At 34.9% G+C, this 23386-nt stretch overlaps 2 protein-coding genes across 3 annotated transcripts in view; one reads left to right on the top strand and one right to left on the bottom strand.

The window, feature by feature from the left end:
- KIF18A (kinesin family member 18A) overlaps nt 1-10455 on the bottom strand; it is a 75957-nt gene extending 65502 nt beyond the window's left edge. For both annotated transcript variants that reach the window (XR_013757865.1, XM_079105155.1), the window contains exons 1-3: nt 10341-10455; nt 3036-3405; nt 1264-1421 (exon numbers count right to left, since the gene is read on the bottom strand). Coding sequence is in view for 1 of the 2 variants with exons in the window: in XM_079105155.1 (XP_078961281.1) it covers nt 1264-1421; nt 3036-3360 (483 nt within the window). In the remaining variant the exon portion in view is untranslated. The remainder of the gene's footprint in view (nt 1-1263; nt 1422-3035; nt 3406-10340) is intronic.
- The window catches only part of METTL15 (methyltransferase 15, mitochondrial 12S rRNA N4-cytidine), a 237535-nt gene continuing 224573 nt past the window's right edge, over nt 10425-23386 (top strand). The window contains 3 exon segments of the mRNA XM_079105160.1: nt 10425-10557; nt 12524-12761; nt 15775-16061. Of these exon segments, the coding sequence (XP_078961286.1) occupies nt 15792-16061 (270 nt within the window). The 5' untranslated portion in view covers nt 10425-10557; nt 12524-12761; nt 15775-15791.

Below are 23386 nucleotides of genomic sequence, written 5' to 3'. Positions count from 1 at the left end.
GATACTAGAAAGGCCTACTAGCATTGACAACGAAATCAAGGTTTTGTTTCTGCATTGGTTTCTAAAACACTATCCAGACGCAAAGTTAGAATGTTTGCCACTTAGTTATCATTTGTTGATTATCAGTTATTATTAAGAGGGTAGCAGAACTCAAAGAATGATAGGATATGTCAAAAGGACACAAGAGGCAGCATAAAAGAACCTCAATTGCCCAAATCTTGCACAATTGCAAAACTGTTCACAGAGAAGGATTATAACCTATTGAGTGATTCCATTTTGATGAAATAAAGGAAAGAAAAACTCCTTCTTAAAGTAAGGAATCAATGAATAAAGGTAGAAGAAATGATGGAATTTAAAAATCACCACCATCTACCATCAGAATAATAATTTATTCAGGCATGAATTGTCAGTGGATGCTAATACTAATACATGCAACTTTGAGGAGAAAGAGAAATGTACATTGTTTTCCCAGAAGGTACCCGCTAATTATAAAGGGTAAAATAGTATTATTGGAGTGAAGAAAACCTGCAGATACCAGCACAATGAAATTAATCAAAGTTAACATTGCCAATAATGGGATCAATTAACCACATAAAGATTTTGATATAAAGCAAAAGAACTCAACATTACTTCTGTGGTCTTTCTGCCAGTACATAACCTGCACCTAATCATGATAAACCCAAACTGAAGATTTTATGGCCACATCATAAAATTCAAACACATGAAATTTCACATTTAAGGAGATTAAGGAGGTATGACAGCTGAATGCCATTCATGGTCTTAGATTTTGTTTTCAATAAAGGGCATTAATAGAATAATTAGCAATATCTTATTAAGACCTGTAGGTGAGATAATGACATTTTAACATTGCTAATTTTCTGATTCTGAATAAGTATTCAAAGTTACTTAAGAAATTTTCTTTTATTTACCAGCTTGCAACTTAAACAGTTCTGAAAAAAACAGATGCATACACATACAGAGAGAAAGCAAATGTGGTAAAATGTTAACATATGGGAGATCTTGGTGAATGAAGGGTATCTGGAAGTTCTTTGTACTATTTTTACAACTTCTCTGCAAGTTTGAAATTGTGCCAAAAAAAAGAAGGGGGGGAAAAACAGTAACATACATAAAAAACCAGATATTTTGATGATTTTTCACATTCATGAGAAACGTCTGTGTAACAAAATAATTTGAATGACCCATGTAATTTAAAGAGTTCTTAAAAACAGTGATTAACCTAAAAAAGTGACAATGCCAACTTACCTCCAGATAAGAAACTGCAGTACTACATATTTTCTCTTCTTTAATCTCATCCATGGATTTGTAAAGGTCTAACATTGTTAGGTACATTACTCCAGGTTCAGCAGTCGATCCTAGCATTGTGTGGGTCTTCCCTGCTCCAGTGGCACCATACGCAAGTACTGAATTTTCATGAAAAGATATCAAAGCTCTTTTTTAAGACACACCATAACATTACCACATCTACTGTCTGTCTGTTGGGTATCTGGATATTCTGAATAGTAACTTTTTAAACCCAATAAATACCACTTGTTTGTTCTTGCTTAGCACTAATGTCATTTTTTCTGTTCCTTTCTTAACCATCTTAGGCAGAAACATCTACTTCATTTGCACTCTCAAGGTATGCTACATCCCTATCTATCCTAACATGTATCACACTATTTCTTTTGTTGTTTTTTTGGTAGCAGGGATTGAACTAGGGGGCGCTTCACCACTGAGCCACATCCTCACACCTCTTTTGTATTTTATTGAGAAACAGGGTCTCACTGAGTTGCTTAGTGCCTCACTAAGTTGCTGAGGCTGCCTTAGTGTCCCAAGCCACTGGGATTACAGGCTTGTGCCACCATGCCTGGCATCACACTGTATTTCTAATTGTGAGCTCCCCCAAGGCAGAGGCCATGTATCCTTAGAGCCTAGCAAGCCAGCTAATAACTCAGTATTATGTTAAAAATTAGTTTAAAAAGCTCTGTAAGCAATATGATGGTTTGTGAACACAGAAAGATTATCTGCTTAAAAAAAAAAAAAAATCACAGCAATCCCAATCAATAAACCACATTTCATTCTTACTCAAAAGGGTAATTCTCTGTCATAAAACTGAATCAGGCCAGGCATGGTGGTACATGCCTATAATCCCAGCAAGTTGGGAGGCTGAGTCAGGAGGATCACTAGTTCGAGCCCAGCCTGGGCAACTTATTGAGACCTTGTCTCAAAATAATACATCTGTTGGGAATATAGCTCAATGGAGAGTGCCCTGGGTTCAATACCCAATACAGAAAACCAAACACAAAAAACCAAAACACTGAATCAGTCAGTGATAGTGAAACATACATGTTATAGTTGTGTGGAGTGTCTTGGGCAAAATGTTATAAAAACTGGCATTTATAAAAACTGACAATTATAAAAATAAGTTATTAGTAATGGTTTTCAGTGACTTATACCCACTGAATTAACTGTCCATTTTACATTTCTCTCTCTCTCTGAGTGAGAAACCAACCTGGCCTTTTGCAAAGGCAAATTATAGTTTTGTCAAAGCAGATGCTTCCTGGGCTGAAAATACACTAAAATAGCACAAGATACTCAATTATCATGGAGTCTTAATCTTTTTAATTCAAAGTACCTGAAAGAAAAATCATGCTGTAAAAGAAGCTGCTGACTATTATCCAGGGATAAGATAACTCTATAGGTAAGCAGTGAGAATACTTATGAGTAAAAATGATGAGAAATGTGACATCAATTGCAAGAAGCATGTGGTTAATAACACGGGAAGATGAAAGGACTAATGATAGGGCCATAGTAAGGCCCTGGGAAGACAAAGTTTTGTAAATGATAAATAAGTTATGTCTGATGACTAAATTTCAAAATAAGTCTACATTTAAAAATAGTCTATTAAATTTCTTAAGAATTTTTAGCATACAAGTACCTTGAATTTGATTATATTTAAAAGAAATGACCAATGTCTCTTCCAACATAAAGCTGTAATGAGATGAAAAAATTAAATTCCAAATTGAAATAATTACCTGTGCAATTATAGCCATTCAAAAAACTACGAAGAATTGGCTTGGTAGTGTGTTCAAAAACTTCCAGCTGAGTTGAAGTTTCATCAAAAACAGCATCAAATACAAATTTAAGATCTTTATTTTGTCTCTTCGTAACATCAAAATTAGCAGTTTTCTTTCTATGGAAAAAACTGACTTCTTCTTGTTTGGGATCAAAAACTAGAATATGTTTATCCACAACATGGACCACTTTATGGAAACCAGTTGCCTTTTCTTTTCTATTTTCAGGGCGTACACGAACAACAACTTTCATATGGTGACACAGTTCTTCCTCAGTAACAGACATTGTTGATTATCTTGATTTCTGATTATTTGAATGCCTGATATTTCTCTGGAATTCAAAAGGGAAATACAGTTCCAATATTAGTTCTACTTAAAAGTGGTATGCACTATTCATTAAAAAAAAAAAAAAAAAAAGTATTAATTCTGCTCCATTCACCTGGTAAATGTTAGTGGGGGAAAATGTTTATATGGACACACAAACACACATACGTGCCCTAAAACAAAAAATATAAATGGCACCCATATATACAAGAACATGATAAAATCCTTTTACTTGAAATATTAGTTAGACCCTGGGTTTCAGCTTAAACTCAAATACATTAACTGAATCAATCATCTAACCCCACAGTATTGTACTTAAGATCTCAGCTTTGATTTTCACAATGGTTTCTAGAACTATTTTTGCTTAGGTCCTGGGAATGGACAGGAAAGGCTCTTTCAGAGCGTTAGCTTACAAACTATATTTAGTAAAAGTGATCTTGGCTGCAGACCTCTTAGCAGGGGAAAGTGATGCATCCAGGTTGATCTCTATCTGTATTTCAAGGATACAAAAGGGTTAAAAATAGTTTCAAGGATGCATTAATTAATTAGCTAGAAGGTGACAGAAATGGAATGTACTTCTTGGTATATTCAGAGATTCCAATCTCTGAAGACATATCATAGTGCTTGATCTCTTAATTACATACAAATTAAAGGAAAATTAATGCTAGCAGATTTAATAGTTGTCTCACATGAAAAGAGGAAAGGTTAGCTAACGAAGATCAGTAATTTGGAAACCTTAACTATCCAGAAAGTAATCTCTCTCTCTCTCTCTCTCTCTCTCTCTCTCTCTCTCTCTCACACACACACACACACACAGAATGCCATTTGTTGACAATATGGATGAAAGATACTATCCTAAGTGAAATAAATCAGACAAAGAAAGAGAGCACAGATCTCATATGTGGAATCTAAAAATGTGATGTGCCAGAAACAGAGTAGAATGATGGTTACCAGAGGCTGAGGAGTGTGGGATCGGCAGGGAAAAGGGAAATGTTGGTCAAATGATATAAAATTTCAGTTATAGTTAATCAATAATGTATGTTTCAAAATTGCTAAAAAAATAATTTTAAATGTTCTCACCACAAAGGAACAAGTATGTGAGGTGTGGATAGGCTAATCAGCCCAATTTGCTCATCTCTAAATGTGAAACATCACATTATATTCCATAAACACATTTCATTATTATTTGTCAATTAAAATAACACAACACCAGATGTTCAAATAACATTTAAATAAGGACTTGAAGGAGATAAGGAAGTTAGTCATGCAGATATTGGGAGACACACTTTCAAGAGAAAGACCCTATAGCACTGCTTGGTGAATGTTACCTGGAATGGAATGAACATACAAGAGAGTAATAAGATGAAGTAAAAAATGTAGCCTATTAAAGAACTTAGGCTTGTACTCCGAATAAGATAAAGAACCAATGGAGGGTTCTAAGTATAGGAGTAACAATCTGATCACCCTCACTGCTATGAAGATGACATATGATAGAGAATGGAGACTAACCCATTGAAGTAATACAGACACGAGATAATGGTATCACGGTGGCAGCAGAGGTGGTAAGCGATGAGATTATGGACCTATTTTGAAGGTAAAGTCAACAGAATTTGATAGGTAGGTGTGGGGCATGAGAGAAAAAACAGGGTTCAAGAACAATTGCAACTTTTTTGAATGTTGGAAGAATGGAACAATCATCAAGTACGATGGAAATAATTGAGGGTGCAGGTTTTGGGGAGTTATGGGGGGTCTGTGTGTGGGGAAAGGGAGGAATCAAGAGTTCCATTTTGGACATATTGAGTCTAAGAGTGAAAATGTCAAGGCAGTAGGAAGTCAATTTAAGAAAATAAAGGCTGTCCTTAACATTTAATCCATTTTCTCTCATCACCCAAGATGCAGAACACCTATTAAAGCTTAAATTGACCAAGACATATACCATTTATAGTAAACCTGAAACTTAATGAGTTAATGTAATTTAAAGCTTTAAAAGTTTTTAAAGCTTAAAACTGCTTTAAGACTTTTGGGAAAACCTTAAATAAAAGAGACAGTGATTAAATGTGTTAAATACATTTAATAGTTCAAGTATTTACTCAGAGTTAACCAAAGGATTTAGTAACACAGAGGCTAATGTGTAGAGCAGCTTTGAGTAAGTGGAGTGAACCAAAATTTGAATGGGAAAGTATTCAGTCAGTGAATGTAGGAAATAGTATTCTAAAAAGGAGAAGAGAAATGGTGTAGATAAAAAGGGTAGAAGGGTCAAAAGACATTTAGTTTATAGAAATAACAGCACTGTTAAAACTAAAATATGTCACAGAACCATATACTTTTGGACAGAATTCAAATAAGGTCAAAGTAATCTAAAAGTGGCAGATGCTGGACTCAGGTCTAACTTTTCAGGATGTTGTCTTTATCCAAAAATAGAATGCTGAAGAGGAACAGTAGGTCTCTTGGATTCTAATGTCATGTCCCAGGTGAATCACTGCTCTCTATCCTTAAGCTTCTGTCTAGCTAAGTCCCACAAAGAACCTATACTTACTTCTTAAGATCTTGCACAAGTTACTAACCCTAAGTCTCAGGTTATCATTTGTATATAAGAGATAATATTACTTCATAGGATTGTTGTGAATGCTAAAAGAGATAATAAATACTAAGTGAATTAAAGTATGTAATAAATATCAACTTTATTCTCTACCTGTCCCCACTTTTGCCTCTTCTTCCTATAGTGAGTTCATCCTTTAGTGTTTCCCAGTGTGCTTATATGAATGGCAATTTGGGTAGGATGATCCTCTTCCTTCTTTAGAACTGTTCCATGTATTAGAGAATATAGAGAATATTTAGTATTTTTGTCCCCTATTACAGGCTAGTAGTCTCCCACATTCCTTGTGATACCAAAAACTATCTGCACACCCCCTGCCATATATATGGCCAAAAGGTTTCTGAAATATTCAGAAACAACGCTTTGGCTTTAGCAGACATACTTTTTAAAAAATGTTAGATAAAACACACAAAAAATGGCTAAAATAAACATAAAATATATGATTATTTCAAAGCAAATCTTTAGAATTTCAGGATTAGAAGGTGAGATAACCTTGCCAACTAATTATGTAAGTGGTTAACTATTAGATGTTAGGCCCAAACATCTTAGGTTCAAAAATCCCAGCTTTATTACTTACTGGTTATGACAATAGCAGGTTACTGAAATTCCTGGTGGCTGTTTCCTCATCTGTAAGGTGGGACTAATAACAGTTTCTACCTCCTTACACTGTTAGTAAGAGCTAGATAATGATTAAGCATTTAGCATAATTCTTGACACAGAAAATTTGCTACAAGTGGTTGTTACTACTATTTTTAAAATCACATTATTTTTATTCATGTTATTATTTATATTAATAAAGTAATTGACACAAATGTGTAAAGTGCTGACAAGTGCTATAAAAGCCTACAATGTGGAAATAGTATACTTAAGCAATTTAGAAAGCAATAGGTGATATTTCAGGACAACCACCTAAAGGAGTTTAAGAAGTATAATGTTAAATATAACTTTGTTTCACAACTTGTTACAAATTTGAAGACAGATACTGATTTTCTGTTTGTTAAGGTCATGTGTTTCCCTACTTTTTAAGAACAAATGAGTGAACGTGTGTGTGTGCGCGCGCACTCGCTGGGACTGAATAGGGACTCATTCTAAGCATGTACTCTACCACGTGCGCGCTGGGATTGAATAGGGACTCACTCTAAGCATGTACTCTACCACTGAGTTACAACCCTAGCCCTAATTTTCTTAATAAGAATGTCTAAAGTCAAGAGAATTGTCAAAATATAACAAAATTAAAGCCTGATATTGTGGCACTTGCCTATGGTTCTAGTTACTGGGGAGGGTTGGAGGTTAACCTGGGAAACATAATGAGTTCACTCTTTCAAAATAACAACAATAATAATAATAGTAATAAACTTAAAGAGGTTAAAATGTGTTTAAATATACTGACATCTTCAGGGAGTAATGAGATGGTTCCTACATTAAAACATGATGCTTGCTTTCTTTTGTAACATGGTTGACTAAAAGAGATGGAAATTTAGTTGATTCTGAATCAGTGCAGAGAGCAAATTCCTTGAGGATGTGTAATATGAAGCAATAAAAGAAAAGCCTAAAAATTATTCATGAAATGTGATGATTTACAAATTCAGACAAGTATTCTGAAAATAGTATTGCAGTCTCTGATTGATGTTGTCATATCTACTTCTAAGTGCTATTTGTTAAATAGAATCAAAAGAGCAAACTGGTAGGATTTCATTGGTAGGACTAAAACAAAAAGGATAAATACTTTCAATTCCACTTAATTTTATTTATTGGTACTGGGGATTGAACCCAGGGGCACTTTACTCCTCTGCTACACCTACGATCCCTTTTATTTTCAGACAGGGTTTCATTAAGTTTCTGAGGCTAGCCTCAAGCTTGTGATACTTCTGCTTCATTCTTCCGAGTGGCTGGGGTTACACGTGTGCTTCACCTGGTCCGCTGTCGATTTTAATAGAAGCATAGCTAACCTGTCTAGAGACAGTATAGTATAAAGACTAATGAAGGTACTTGAGATGCTAATATTTAAAACAAAAGGGTCAGATTATATATCCAAGGTCCTTTCTTAGCTCCAAACTTTTATGATTATTGAATATGACTAGAAAGTGTAGAAGAGAATAAGAAAAAACAGCTAATGGAACTGTTTTTACTTTATATTCCTAATCTTCTGTAGAGAGTCTGGTACAGTAAGTTCTCAATAAATGACAAATGAATTAATTAACTACATAAAGTGCACAGAAAATTCAAAAAGCAATGTAATCCATTTAGAGTAGAAACCTTCAGAGGTTTTCTCCTAGAAATTAAAAATCTGTATTTGCCTACATTAAAAAAAGATTTAATTTATAATAAAGATTGCATATATTCAAGATATGTGATGATTTGATATATACATTGTATAATAATTACCACAAATTAATAAACCTATAACCACCTATGGTGTACAGTAGGTCCCAAGAACTAGTTTATTTTATAACTCAATTTTGTACATCTGCACCAACATTCCCAATTTCCCCCATCCCTCAACTCCTAGTTCTACTCTATTTGCCTATAATAAAAGACCGCAAGTCTTAGCCAAAGATGTTTTAAATGCATGTTGAAACATAATTGATGATGATTTTGTGGTGCCTGTCTCACATTACACAGTAGCCACTCCCAGAAAACATGTTATTAAAAAAGCTTGGATTAGTTCTGTGTGGTGATAACTAGTGACAATGAGCAACAATGATTATCATTTGAGTTTATGTGTCAGGCATTATGACAAATGTTTGATATTCATCATCTCCTTCAATCCTTACAAAAATCATATAAGGTAGGTTCTATTACTGTTTTACAAACACAGGGGCAGTTTTAGGATAAGTATTTTTTCCAAATTATATAGCTAGTAAGTGGGGAGCCATTAAGTTGATCCAGATCCAAATCCAAAGTCCATGTTTTTACTAATATGCTCTACTAGAATGTGAAGAGAAAGCTTCCAAATGATGGCACTGAAATAGATATATTTTAAATTATTTCTTAAATACAAATTCAGAATTAGATTTGACAAGCATTTCTTAGGCCTGGGAACTATCCTCATTTATAGTCTTTAACTTGAACCACTCTTTGGAATAATTTATTGTTATAGCCACTGTTTCCACTAACTTACATGCATCAATCAGGAAAGAACGAAAAATTCCAGTGAAGGGAAGGGCAGCACTGACAGATGGGCTATTTTTTCATTTTAGTTGTCATAGAGTTAACAGGAGAAAAGTCATTTTATTAATTTGAAGTATATCTATAGTAGGACAAGATGTAATTTTAAAATGAAAATTTTATATGCTTGTAAATACTTTTCAATAACACAAGAAATTCATTACTATTAAAAGCAGATACTCTTTTCTACTGAGAAAATTCTTTCAAAGTAATATAAACTCAATAACAACTACTAACCAGTTTTTGAACTTCATATCCTATAGCTCCCAAATTTATGAAAACTTCCCAAACTCAAAGTCACAGGCTGTCTGCTGTGAAATGACACCAACAGCCAATACCTGTTGAGTATTTAACACATTTTACTCAATTGTTCCATAGTTTACAATTTAAACTATGTATTATAGGACAAAATTAGTTCTGGACAAATCATTTCTTTTCACACAGTAAAGCGCAGCAGCCTGTCTTGGTTTCTTTGTAACAAGGGGGCTAATTAACTCCTGAAGTCCTGCAGAAGTTAAAAGATAAACCGTAGGACTGATTCTCAGTGCTTACAGGCTCTTTTATTTGCACAGCACTTTGCCAGTGTACCTCAGCAAGACCCTTAGGTAGTCAGGACTGGTCTTACCTTGATGCTACAACTGGGGCTAGGAGCGGGCTCTCAAGAAAGCAGCGCAAAGCTAACAGCTGAACCTCGCCAGACAAAAACTTTATGTGATGATGAACGAAAGCTCCTCATTTGTTAAGCCCAGAGACACGCTTACATCTGCATCTGAAATAAAATATCCAAATTTGGAGTCCAGAAGGAGCCTCACACACTGCAAGGTGCTGGATAGTTACAGTCCTCTATCAAAATTTGGGAATGAGGCCAAGATACCCTTTAAAACTTCCGACATCCTCTCAAACCTTAAGGTAGAAGATTGCTGCCCTTCCTGCAGGGCAGTCAGGCAGAGCCCATGCTCTTGGTTAGTACTAGAGTTCTTACCTGCTTTCACTTTCTCCCCAGGGACTGGGACTGGCCCTCCCTCCCCCAACCCCCTCTTAACGCTTCCGTTTGTCAACAAGTCCTTTTGATCCTCTAGACCTGAGGCGGCGGCCGGACCCCCCGCTCCCAGTAAGACAGGTCATCAAAAGCAGCGTCAGAGGGATCAGAGTTTTCACCTTCAGAGCCTCCCACTCACCTCAGGTCCAGAAGAGGTTACCGCAACAACTCCACTTCAATGTCCGCCTCCTGGCGCTTCAAACTCAACCACAAAATTCAAAACCAAGCCAGCTCCTTCAGCGCCTGTTTTCATTGGCTGCTGTCCTCGTGACGTCACTACGCCTGACGTTGCCACGGCGCGCTGCCCCTGGGCTCCAGAAGGCTCAGCGGCGCGGCGGGGTGGAAGCGGCTTTTCTGTACGTCGCGGTGGCAACGCGCGGGGCGGTTTCCGGAGGCGGTGGCCGAGGTGGGCGGGGCTAGACCGGAGGCGCAGGTGGGAGGCAGCCACCTGGGATCTTCACTCGGCCAACAGATGAGCAGGAGCAGGGCCCGGTCTCAGAGTTCAGGGTGTGAGTGAGACGGTTTACCGGCAGGGGTTGGCGTGTGCTCTCTGCTAACTAGAGAGGCGGAACCTGTTGGGTGTGGATTAGTGGGTTCTGGATGTTTATTTTCTTCTTTTCCCTATCTGGTTAGTGAAGCCTCCAAGGCTTAGGGCTCATGCCCTGGAAGGTTTGGGCCTTTTCCCCCAGAATTAACTAGAAATCCAGCTCTTTTGTTTCGAGGTCCCATGACTTCATTTTTCAGTATTCCCAGGCCTACTCCCTGATTGAAACTATTTGGTGTTTGCTTGCTTTTTACATTCTTTTAATGATGGCAATATCAAATAAATTCATTTAAAGCTATTGACTTAGTTTGTTATTGGATGAAGTGATTATTTTTAGGTTTCAGATTGTAGGTATTATTTCAGAATGTACACTTGAAAAAGAGAAAAAAAATACTTGGAAAAGAATGAGAAATATTTTTTGCTAAGATCATTCGTTTTCATTTGTAAGGATATTTTAATTGTATTTTTGTAGTGCTGGGGATTGAACACGGAGCCTCAAGCATGCTAGGCAAGCCCTCTGCCACTGAGTTACTGAATACTTTGAATTTCATTGTTCTTCAGATTACTGTTATTGTATCCATTAACCAAATAATGATTGTAGATTTTAGGGACACGATAGTACACAATAGGGTCAAAATCCCTACCCTCTTGGATTTCATATTCTGGTGGTCCAGTATCACTATATAAATAGGATGCAACAGTGTAGATAATCATAGTGAAACGATATATGGAAATATCACACATTCGGACCCTACGATTCCTACTGAATAAAATCAGGGGCGTTTTGTATCATATGTGATGCATGTTATATGATTGTCTCTGAACAATGGATAGGTCATCAATAAAGCTACTATTTATTTCTGACTGTATTATATGTATTTTAGCTAATGAAAGTTATTTGACGCTGGGTTTGGTAATAAAATTGAGCAACCTTTTTATTTTAAATATGTCATCATTGTATCATACTTTACCTTTGACATTTTAGGCATTTTATTAGTCACTTTATGCATTTTAATATCTCATTTAATTTTCAAAACATCATGCAATGTATATATCGTTACCTTCATTTTACTGAGAGAAAACAGAAGTTTCAGAATATCCATAAAGTAAAATACTTGAATTCTACAAACAAGCCACTTCAGAAGTCATTTGTCACTGAAATATTTTCTAGGTTAAGTGACAGTAAAATGATATCTCAATCCGAAAATATTCATTTCTTGCCATATTCTTATAAAATTGCATTGATTTTTGGTGAATCAGTAAATAGAAGTGTTTTAAATTTCGTCACTTTCGACATCCACGTTGTATTGGCTTATCAGTTTTACAGGTGTTTCCACACTCAATCCAAGTACTTATTTTTCATTTAACTTCAACTACACTTGCCATATAGCAGTGTTCAGATGTAGACTGTATTCTTAAAGAATCTTACATTTGATTAAAGCGGAGTGTTTTTGACATTCCAATCAATGCCATTACCGTGCTGGTTAGTCTTATGTTTGGCAAGTCATTATGGAAGTATAACATAGGATAAGAGTATTGGGTATTTTGTATTGAAATGAAGGAAAATAGAATCAAAATTTTCCAACCATGTAGCGCTAAGGAAATACAATTTTCCACCTTCTGGTAAGAAATTGGAGTACTTTATCATTTACAGTCATGTTATCAGAAAACAAATTTATTTCCGTAGTAAATCAAACAGTAAAGGAGAAAATGGAAAGTTAGATTTAAAGTTGCGAATTTAAACATGGCAATGGTGAGGTCTTATTTATTCCCGCCAGGAAGGTCCTTTGGAAACTTCAGCACCTACAAGACCCTTTCGCAGCGGGGGGCTGGAAGCAGCGGAACGAAAAGCGGACGGTCCTTGGTTGCTGGGGCGGACGTGGGCTCACTTTGTCCGTCCTTGCAAGTTTCCCCCAGGGCTGGGACCTAGACGTGTAGCCCTATCAGGTTCTCCGGCACCGTAGTGGTCGTCACTGGCCCAAGTTAGAGGCCGACTGAGAAATCTTCATGCCTCAGGTGAGAAGAAGGTAGCCGAGTTACCGGTGCCCTTTTGAAACGCACTATCCCGTAGGGGAACTCCCAGGGAGTCGCCTGATTCGCCTGGGCAAAAATCCACGCCCCCCCTCAGCACGCGTTCCACCTGGGTTTTCTCAAAAGTTTTGTCAAGGGTATAATTTTTAGGCAAAAGGGTGTATTCTTCCTTTTCTTTAGAACCTCTTTCACTTTCTCTGCGTTCGGGTGCCAGCCTCCAGGTCGCGTTTTTGTGTTAAGAATTGCCTTTTGAAACAGGATTTCTGTGTAGGGGAAAACTGACTAATGCACCCTGAGGAAGTAGTCTGTATAGGCCTCACTAATTGTTTTGTTCCCACAATTAACAGCGACCACTCCAATTTTGTGTCCTTAACTGCTAAACTTTTGCGATAAAGTTCAATGAATTGCTTTGGACTTCTTAGTTTGCTCCAGAGACTAAGTTTACTGATTCTGCTTGGTCCTCTGACCAGAGGAAACTTAAAGCAATCTTGAATAATTTAAAGTGGTGGGGTCTTAGAAGACTACAAGGAGGACTCTGGATAGTCTAGTAGGAGACTGTGTTATGGAAAAAGAACTCCCTTTACAGCTTTCCCTCCTACAGTTTTAAGAAAGTATTCCAGGAAACAACCAAAGAGGAAAATGAGTCATTTGTAGCCCTTTCTCCATGTTGACCCAGGTTAGTAGGCAATCAATTCATGGTAAAATTTTAATACTTTATTCCTGGAACAGTGAATAAATACATAGGAACCGAATACAGTAGAAAAGAATCAAATGCTGGCAATAGCATTAAACAAACAAACAATTCTTCTACTTGCTATTTCCCATGTTGTTCTGATTCCTGTATTAGAAATGATGCTTCCTTTAAAATTTTTTCAAAATGAGAACATCAGTTTCAAAAAGGACATCAATTTTCAAAATTAGTGTAATTCAGTTGAATATTCCAGATTCTGTTTGGGCCTATGCATTGTAATAAGTTTTCTGTTGGCTACCCCACTCTTATTTCCATCTGAAGCAAGAACATTGAATTCATGAGATACTTATACATACATAGAATCAACACAAGGTGTTATTAAATTACATGTGTGCATTAAATAGTTCCAGTGGGTGAAGTTTATGGCATGGGAATTAAAACTTTAGACTCTGGGGATAAACTGCTTGTATTATAGCTCTCTAGCTATGTGAACTGTGGAAAATTACTTAGCGTCTCCACTTTCCTCATCTGTAAAATGGGACAAATAATACCTACCTCCTAGAGTTATGAAGGATTAAATGAGTTAGATCATGTAGTGTTTTAGAGTAGTAATTAGTACTTAGTGCTGAATAAATATTAGGTATTATTTTGAAAATTTTTGGATACGCTAAGTTAAAGAGTAAAAACGTTTTTACTCTTTAAAAAAAAAAGAGTAAAAACGTTTTTACTCTTTAAAAAAAGTAAGAGTTAAAGAGTTAAAGCTTTTTTTATACAAAAAGCTTTGTATAAGCTTTTTGGAAAACTGAAGACATAATTAACAATTTGGCCAGTTTATTGTTGGATAATATCTGGAAATTTACTTAAAAGTCTCATTTCTTATTTACCTTTTTTGTTGTTTGTTTTTGTCTAATTTATCTTTTCGTGGCCACATTGTTTTCTATGTCACGTTGTGACATAATTCTGGGGTTTATAAAAAAGTTAACTTATCTTCAAAGTAACATCTCATTCATGTTACATATACATGCTGTCAGATATTTGTGTTTCATTCTGTTTTAGTCAATACATATGATCAATTATTTTCTATTGCAAAAGGAAAGGAAGATGTATATAAGTGTAATTTGATTCTTTAAAATTTTGAGACCATGTGGTTTTGGTGGAGTCAATTAGGTGAAATTTCCTAAAGTGAGGATAGATAAAAATGTTTATTCTGTGGAGTCTGGAATTTATCTATTCATTTTTTTTCCCTAGGAATACTTATTAAGTACATAGTGTACATCAGATTTTTATGGATACAAGGGTATAGATCTTAATCACTCAATCTATGAGGAAAGAAGAGTATGGTTAACTAGATATTTCTGTGGTTATATTGAAAACATTGCTTGAAGCCAGCTGCATATAATAATGTTTTCAAAAGATCTTCTAATATTTACACAACTAACTTCTTTCCCCCTTTGCATTTAAAAGAATTACAAATTGCAGAAGAAAATAGAAGACATACGAGAAATTCAAGAAATGTGTCAATTAATTACTTGATTTTTGGGCACAAGGACAATTAAAATGTGGGGGTCCAGGGCTGTAACATAGAGGTAGAGGGTGTATGCTTACCCTGTGCAGGCCCTGGGTTCAATCCCGAATATCAGAAAAGCTAAACACACAAAAACAAAAACAGAGTGCTATGAAATGCAAAATGTGTTCAATTGAGTTAGTTGTAGTTTACTGGCTGTGGTGAAATGATTTCTTCTGAGACTGTCCATGACAAATATGCAATATTTTCACAGACTGATCATCATCTTTTCTTTATTGATTTACAAGTCTGGCCCTTTTTTAGGGGCAGTCACTCCTACAAAGTTAAAGATGAAAATTTAACATTATGAAAAAAAAAAAAAAAAAAAACAGAAGACCTTGGAATAAAAGATCACCTTAACCTAAACTAGGATATTTATGATCCCTTAAGTTATCCCTAAATAATTTTGACTCATCAAAACCACTCATTAGAACCAATTAAAATTCAAAAATGTGAAAAAAATGATTACTGAATAACTGTTTTTCATATCCATGGTTAAAACACTAATGGTCTTAGAACTTATCAGGCAACATTAAAAATTATATTTAAATTATATTTAAATCATGGTTCTACATTCTCTTAGGTTCCTTGTTTCATATAAAGAGGTTAGTCACCTTACTTATTTAGATAATGAGTCTTACTTTTTTGATGTATTAAATAGTTCTTATGAATTTGCTTTTCCATACGTAGTATAACATTCTTTTTTAAAATCCAACAATTATCATTTTAAATTTCTTTTCTAGACTTGTTGACCTACAGAATGCTTCGATACCCATATTTTTGTACAATATATAAGGAATATTTTCCATGTTGGTTGAAATCTGGAATACTTAATTTAGGTATCTGGCCAAAAAAAATTCATACTACAGCAGAAAGATATAATGAAAATGAAACCCAGGAACAAAGAGATCTAACTGGAGATCAGGAGTTACAGACATCTCAAGATTTCAGTTCAGAAGCCATGGTTAAATTACATATTCCAGTAATGGTGGATGAAGTTGTTCGTTGTTTGGCGCCAGAAAAAGGGCAGGTGAGTAGATTTTTAAACCTTTTTTTTTATTGAAGTATACTTCCACCTTTGTAATAGTAGTCATTTTAAAGTGTACAATTTAGTGGTCTTTATTACATTCACATAGGACTATATAGTAATCACTAATATCTAATTCAAGAAAGTCTTATCACTCCAGTAGGAAACCTAATGTGCATTGGCATTCCATCCCCATGCTTGACAATCAGTGTTCAATTTTTTTTTGTGGATTTGCTTATCCTGGAGATTTTATATAAATGGATTCATGTAATATTTGGCCTTTTGTGTTTGCCTTCTTTTATCCAGTGTATTTTCAAGGAAGGTTTGTCCCTGTTTTATAGGATTATGTACTTTGTTCCACCTTTTCCTTCTTTCTTTTTTTTGGTGGGGGTGGGGGTAGGGGTGGTGCTAATTATCAAATACAAAGCCTTGCACAAGCTAGGCAACATCTCTACCATGGGACTACACACCAGCCCTGCTTTTTTTTTTTTTTTTTTTAAATGGCTGAATCATTCCATTGTATGAATTTGCCATATTTTCATTATGCTTTTATCAGTTGATGTGTATTGATGTTTTTTTACCACTTGGTGGCTGATGTGAATGTGATTGTTACAAGCATTTGTGTACAAGATTTTGTGTGAATATGTTTTTAATTCTTTTCAGTATATACATAGGGTCAAAATTGTTCATACTTAATTCTTTGAGGATCCACCAAATTATTTCCTAGAATTGATTAGTTTTGTCAAATCACAGTTTAAAAGAAATGTTGCACTAGCTGGTTTTCTTAACCTTAATTTTCCTGTCCCATACTGTATTAGGGATCTTCTGAGAGACAAAACCAATAGGGTGTGTGTGTGTGTGTGTGTGTGTGTGTGTGTGTGTATTTGCATGTTTGCATGCATGTGTGTGACTCCATTTTGTACTACTATGACAAAATACCAGAGGCTGGTATCTCTTATCAAGGAAAGAGACTAATATAGTTCACAGTTTTGGAGGCTGAAAGTCCAGATAGCATGGCACAGGCTCTTGTGAGGCCTCTGTTGGCTATTTGGCAGCATGATGATGACATCATGGAGGGAATACCTGGTGAGATAGGAAAGTAGAACATGAGGAAAGGTCATTCTTGTTCTTTTTATTGCAATCTTCTTGAAAGAAATATATCTATTCCTTCTGAGAGCAGTGCCCTTTATGACTTAATTATTTCCCTGTCAGCCCCACCTCTTAAAAGTTGAACCACCTTTCAACAGTGCCACCCTGGGGACTATGTTCCAACATATGAACCCTTGCGGGACAAACAACAGAGTAGTCTGTGTGTGAGAGAGGGAGAGTTTGTGGGTTGACAGTAGTGCCCCCTTTTCCACAGAGGACATGTTCCAAGACCCCTAGTGAATACCTCAACGATGAATACTACCAAATTTTATACATATTATGTTCAACCTCAGCATTAGATTTTTTTTTACTTCTTATTGAGAACATTTACTTTTTTGCTTAAAGGAAGTCTTTATGGATTTTCTTTGGTACATGTACATTATCAGCATCATGACCCTTGTACTTTGGTTGCTATTATTGACTTTAACAAGGATTACTTGAATAAATATAGCAATGTAACATGGTGACAAATGATCAGATAACCAAGACCAACGGAGGGTGAGTATAACAATGTGAATACACTGGACAACAGGGTGACTCATGTCCCAAGTGGGACAGAGTAGAATGGTGGTGGAATACTGTGAGATTTTTATCACACTATTCAGAATAGTGCACACTTTAAAATATATGAAGTTTTTTTTTTTTTCTTCTCTTTATTTGATACTGGGGATTTAACTCAGGGGTGCTTTACCACTGAGCTATATATACTCAGTTCTTTTTATTTTTTTATCTTGAGACAGGGTCTTGGTTAATTGCTGAGGCTGTCCTCAAGCTTGCAGTCCTCCTGCCTCAGCCTCCTGAGTTGCTCGAATTAGCAGATATGTGCCACCACCCTCAGCAGTAGGTTATTTCTGAAAGGAGTCAGAGTTTACCATGGGTAACTGAAATTGTACAAAGTGAAACTGCAGATAAGGGATGACTAATTGTGTGTGAGAGGGCTGGGAAGAGAGAGAGATTAAGATCAAAAGAGAGATTGAGATTTTTAAATAATTGTTTCTTGCAATTGTGGATTCCTTTATCTGCAGGGTAGGCTGACACACTAGAGACCCAGGGAAGTAGAGTTAGAGTTTGAGTCCAAAGGCAGTATACAGACTCCCTTCTTATTCCAGTGAGGGGTCAGTCTTTTGTCTATTAAGACTTTTCACTGATTGGGTGAAGACTACCCACATTATGGTGGGTCAACCAATTTAAATGTTACTTTCATTCCAAAATCACCGTCAAAGTTTTGGGTACTGTGACCCAACCTAGTTGATGTAACCATCATACTTATCTTACAGTATTGCTGGCAGCATTAAGTAAGTTCTCTATTTTATCATCTAACAAAAATGTTAGATGATAAACAAAAATATTAGATGATAGACTATCCAAAAAAAGAAAAACCTGGAAACTTTTCTGATAATTAAATTCACAAAAGAAAAATGTATCATAGTAAGTTTTCTTCAAATATTTCCTTATAATGTAACACCGACAATATTATTAGTGTACTAACTTCAGAAATGGAATGATATATTCTAAAAGCTGTTTATTACATAAGTCACTTATTTTTTTTTTTTCCATTTTAAAAGTCACACTTTGCTTCTTTCTACCAACATATAGGAGAGCACATAAATTCAGCAGAGATTAAGAAGAAAGATTCTTAAACTGGACTGCTTTGATCCAAATCTATATTGGGTACATGCGCGTAAATGCACACGCACAAAGAACCCTTAAATTTTTGTTGGTTTGTTTTTGAGTCTTTGAGTTGGAACATGCAGTTTTAATTAACTAAGTTGTAAGGTATGTGCATAAGGTAAAATGTGATTTATTGACTAGATGTTGCTCATATACAAGTCATCAGTGATAGAAGTGCGTTTGCTTTATCATAAAAATATCCTTTATCCTCAGAAAGTATATACATAACAAAATAAATCAAGCATTCTCAAAAGAGTTTGTGTAAAGCCTCTATCTTTATAATTTAAAAAAAAATGTTTATTTTTAGTCGTAGATGGACACAGTACCATTATCTTATTTATTTATTCTTGTGTGTGCTGAGGATTGAACCCAGGGCCTCATGCATGTGAGGCAAGCACTCCATTACTGAGCTCCAGCTCCAGTCCTAAAGCCTCTATCTTAATGCTTTCACATAATATGGGCTCAAAAATAGATATGCATAAAATGTAAATTTAAAAATTGGGTAAAATGTTCTGTTGAATACAACTTCATCAAATGAAATTCTGTTCATTTTCTTTAGAGATTCATAATGCAGAAATAGCAATTAAACCCCATAAGTGTAAATCTTTTAAAAGTACATTCACATATATATGAGTTATTTCGCACACATCCATACACACATATAAGAAAGAGTAGAGGGACCACTCTTGTTATATCAGTACCTTCAGCTTCACTTCTGAAATCTCAAAAACCAAAATACAGTGTATCTATCTACGGAAACCTAGTAGCAAAACTAAATATTTATTTTGTACTAGCCCATAGAGTAGAAAAACAAACCAACAAAAAGAAACCCCTCTAAGTCTCCTAGGAATTCTGTTTTGTATCTGCCTCTTTTCTAAAACCTAGTGAAGTAAAATTAGATGATTCTACAACTTGACCTACACAGCTATTTCATTCTGTTCAAATTCCTGACAAATGTAATGTTGGTTTATTTTGACATTTCCATTGTTCTGATTCAAGATGGGTTTGCCAGTGACTTTTAATAGGAAGTTTAATTTTATGAATGTTATTTCTGAAAACTTTCATGTGAGATGCACTTAGAGACAATGTTATTCTTACATTTTTGGCTGTCTAGCAGACAGCTTTATTCAATATTGTCTTAATCTTCAAGTAATAAAGAATTGGTGACAGCCCTTGGACAGGAAAGGTCTTCATCTCATCCAGAATCCATTATTTGCTTCTTTTCTTCCTGAACCTTTTCCCCCCCAAATCATTTTCCTTTGCAAACGATGAGTCACATATTCAGTTGTATCAATCACCCACTTAATTACTGTTTTGTACATAACCTTCAGTGATGAATGTACAGATGAAACTTTTGATCACAACCAAAAGTTTTACAAATATTTAAATGTAGTTTTAAGTGGAGTTTAAGGCATTTAAAGTTACTTTTTTTCCTTTAATGTTTAAAAGTTGCTGACCTAAAGAAAATATTGATTTGGGGAATTTATTCAGAATCATAGCCAGTTCATTACTTATTAGTTTTGCCATTGCATTTAAAATATTTGCTAGTGTGAATTATAAGAATCCTCTTCCAGTCAGGCGTGGTGGTGCACACCTGTAATCCCAGCAACTTGGGAAGGCTGAGACAGGAGGATTGCAAGTTCAAAGATAGCTTCAGCAAAAGTGAGGTGCTAAGCAACTCAGTGAGACCCTGTCTCTAAAGAAAATACAAAATAGAGCTGGGGATGTGGCTCAGTGGTCTAGTGCCCCTGAGTTCAATCTCTGGTACCCCCTCCCCCCAAAAAAAAGAATCCTCTTCCATTCTTTTGAAAGGTATACAAAAAGCTAAATAAATTACAATTGTTTCCTCTTGCTTATTTTTTATTTCAATTCTGGCTGAATAACTTTTTGTAAAAATGTATTAATTATCTAAAAAAATCTTATATTCCTGAAATGCTTTATTCCAGGCTACATTGATCAATTTTTCATTCCTAATTACAGAAAACTAGAAAAATTAAATATTATTTTTCATAGTTTGAAATGATTACAGTTTGGAGAGTATATGAGACCTGAAATTCTTTGCCCAATAGTAATACTAATTTAGTTTGGCATGTGTGACTTCTATAAGATTGATAGGTTATAAGGCAGATGAGGTATGAAAAGACTATTGCCAGTAGCTGTGTAGTTTTGATCCAGTAACTTACCATGACTGTCTCTCAGATTCCTAATCTGCAGAATGAGGTAGAAGAACCTACCCTAGAAACTTACTGCGTGAACTAGTTGAGTTAATTTCTGTCATTTGCTCAGAGTGGTATCTTCCATGTAATATGAGCTTGGTAAATAGCTCCTGTGATTATGTGGGGAAGAAGGATGAGAATTGGTAGCTACATAAAATTTAAAAATTCAGAAGAAAAATGCCAGGAGATAGCAAAGATGAACCGATACATCTGGAACTGCAAAAGTGTTATTTCCTCTGCCTGGAACTCTGATCATCATCCTTCAGATCTTAAATCAAATTTTACTTTCTGAGGGGATCTTTTTCTGAGCCTCCAGAGGAGATAGGTATTCTCATTATACATTAATGGAGTCATATGCATTTTTCTTTCATAACACTTTTTTTTTTTTTTTTTTTTTTTTGGTACTAGGAATGGAACCCAGGAATGCTCTGCCACTGAGCTACATCTCCAGTCTTATTTTTTTTTCATATAGGGTCTCACTCAGTTACTGAGAATAGCTTCAGACTTACATTCCTCTTGTGTCAGCCTACTGGGTAACTGGAATTATAGCCATTGTCCACTGTGCCTGGCCATAACACTTCTAATAATTTAAAATTACAGGATTTTTTTGAGATTATTTATTCAATTAATGTCTCTTTTAGATTATCTTCTATGAAGTCATGGAAATATTGTCTTGTTTTCCATTGTATGTCCAGTACTTAGTTCAAGCTCTACCATTTGGTAAAGTTTTGGAGTGATGTTTTAAGTAAATGAATAAAAATCAAAATCCCTTGGGTACTGAGGTAGCTACTCTGACTCGAAATTTTTGTGTAATTTTAGCCTTAATGTGGCAGGCCTTGGCAGATAAAGTAATAGGAGAAAACTGGTGAAGAAACAGAAATGAAAGAAGAAAATGAGGTGAGATCTAAACAGATACAAAATAGACATGATGACAGGCTAAATATGCAAGGTTTGGTTTATAAATTTCTAGTAATTAACATTTAATATTAATTTCTATAATTATTAGATTTGCTAACATTCTAATAGTACCATCTTTGAAAAATTTCTTTATTTTTAAGTCTTTTTAAGTTTTTTTTTTTTTTGTGATAATGGAAATTGAACTCAGGTCCTCACATATACTAGGCAGGTGCTCTACCACTGAGCCACATCCCCAACTTGATAATTTATTAAAAAAAATACATACACCTCTGTATGAGAAACCTTCTTAAGTTCAATATTTTATTTGCCTTACTTGAAAATCTTTTTAATCTTTAGTGGAGAATAAACATTAAAAAGAAAATACTGAGACTGTGTGTTTGCTTTGTTTAAATACTGAATGCTCATGACAGAAAATAGTTTGACAACAAATTTTTGAGAGGTAGGAACTCTTTGAGTCTTCTATGTCAAGACTAATGACATAGTACTTTTTTCTACTTAGAAAGATTTTCCACTTTTAAGATTTCAGCTGAAAAGGACTATATCAGGATATGGTGTTTTTATTTGCTTAATTTTTAAAATATAGGTTTCTTTGAGAAACATTTATTTCACATTGCATTCTACCTTTGAAGAATATTTTTGTCTTAAAAATCATGTAGCTCATTAAATGCTATTGTATTAAAGTGCCTTCTGGAGGTGTGACATTACCAGTGAATGATGAATTTACTGAAAGGAACAGAAAAACATTCAATATATACTGTAATAATTAAAGATTTGAATATGAAACTAAAATACTATTTGCTACACATACACACATATATACACACATATATAAAATAATAATATTTTAAATGGTACCCCATCATTATAAAAAATAAGAATGTTATTTTGTTTTATTAATAAATAATTCATTTGCTTCTAAAATTTCAAAGAATTGTTAAAGAGACTAACACTTTGGGTATAACCGAGTAGCTCATTTACCTAAAAGGCCTTATTTCTTCATAAATATCAAGCAAAATTTTAAGAATTAAAGAAAAGTATTCCTTTTTTTATTTTTCACATTTCTTATAATATGATTGTAATAAGCATTTTATAAATAACAATCATATATAATCATATATAATAAATTATATTATTCATTAGGGAAAACATATAAATTTCACAGTGGGAGCCATACTCTCACACTCCCACAAGAAGATGTTCCAGGAGGAATTTCTAAACCTGATACATTGAGTAAGATGGAATTAACTAATACACACTAGTTTTGATAAACTAAATTTTATAACTAAAAATATATTATGAAAAGTTTTCAGTGATCATATATTTCAACATTTAATTGTTACACAATTGTTTTGCTTTCTACTACTGACTCCCTAA

This window comes from Sciurus vulgaris (genome assembly GCF_902686455.1).
Source record: "Sciurus vulgaris genome assembly, chromosome: 11".
NCBI lineage: Eukaryota > Metazoa > Chordata > Mammalia > Rodentia > Sciuridae > Sciurus > Sciurus vulgaris.
This window is presented reverse-complemented; position numbering and strand designations above follow the sequence as displayed.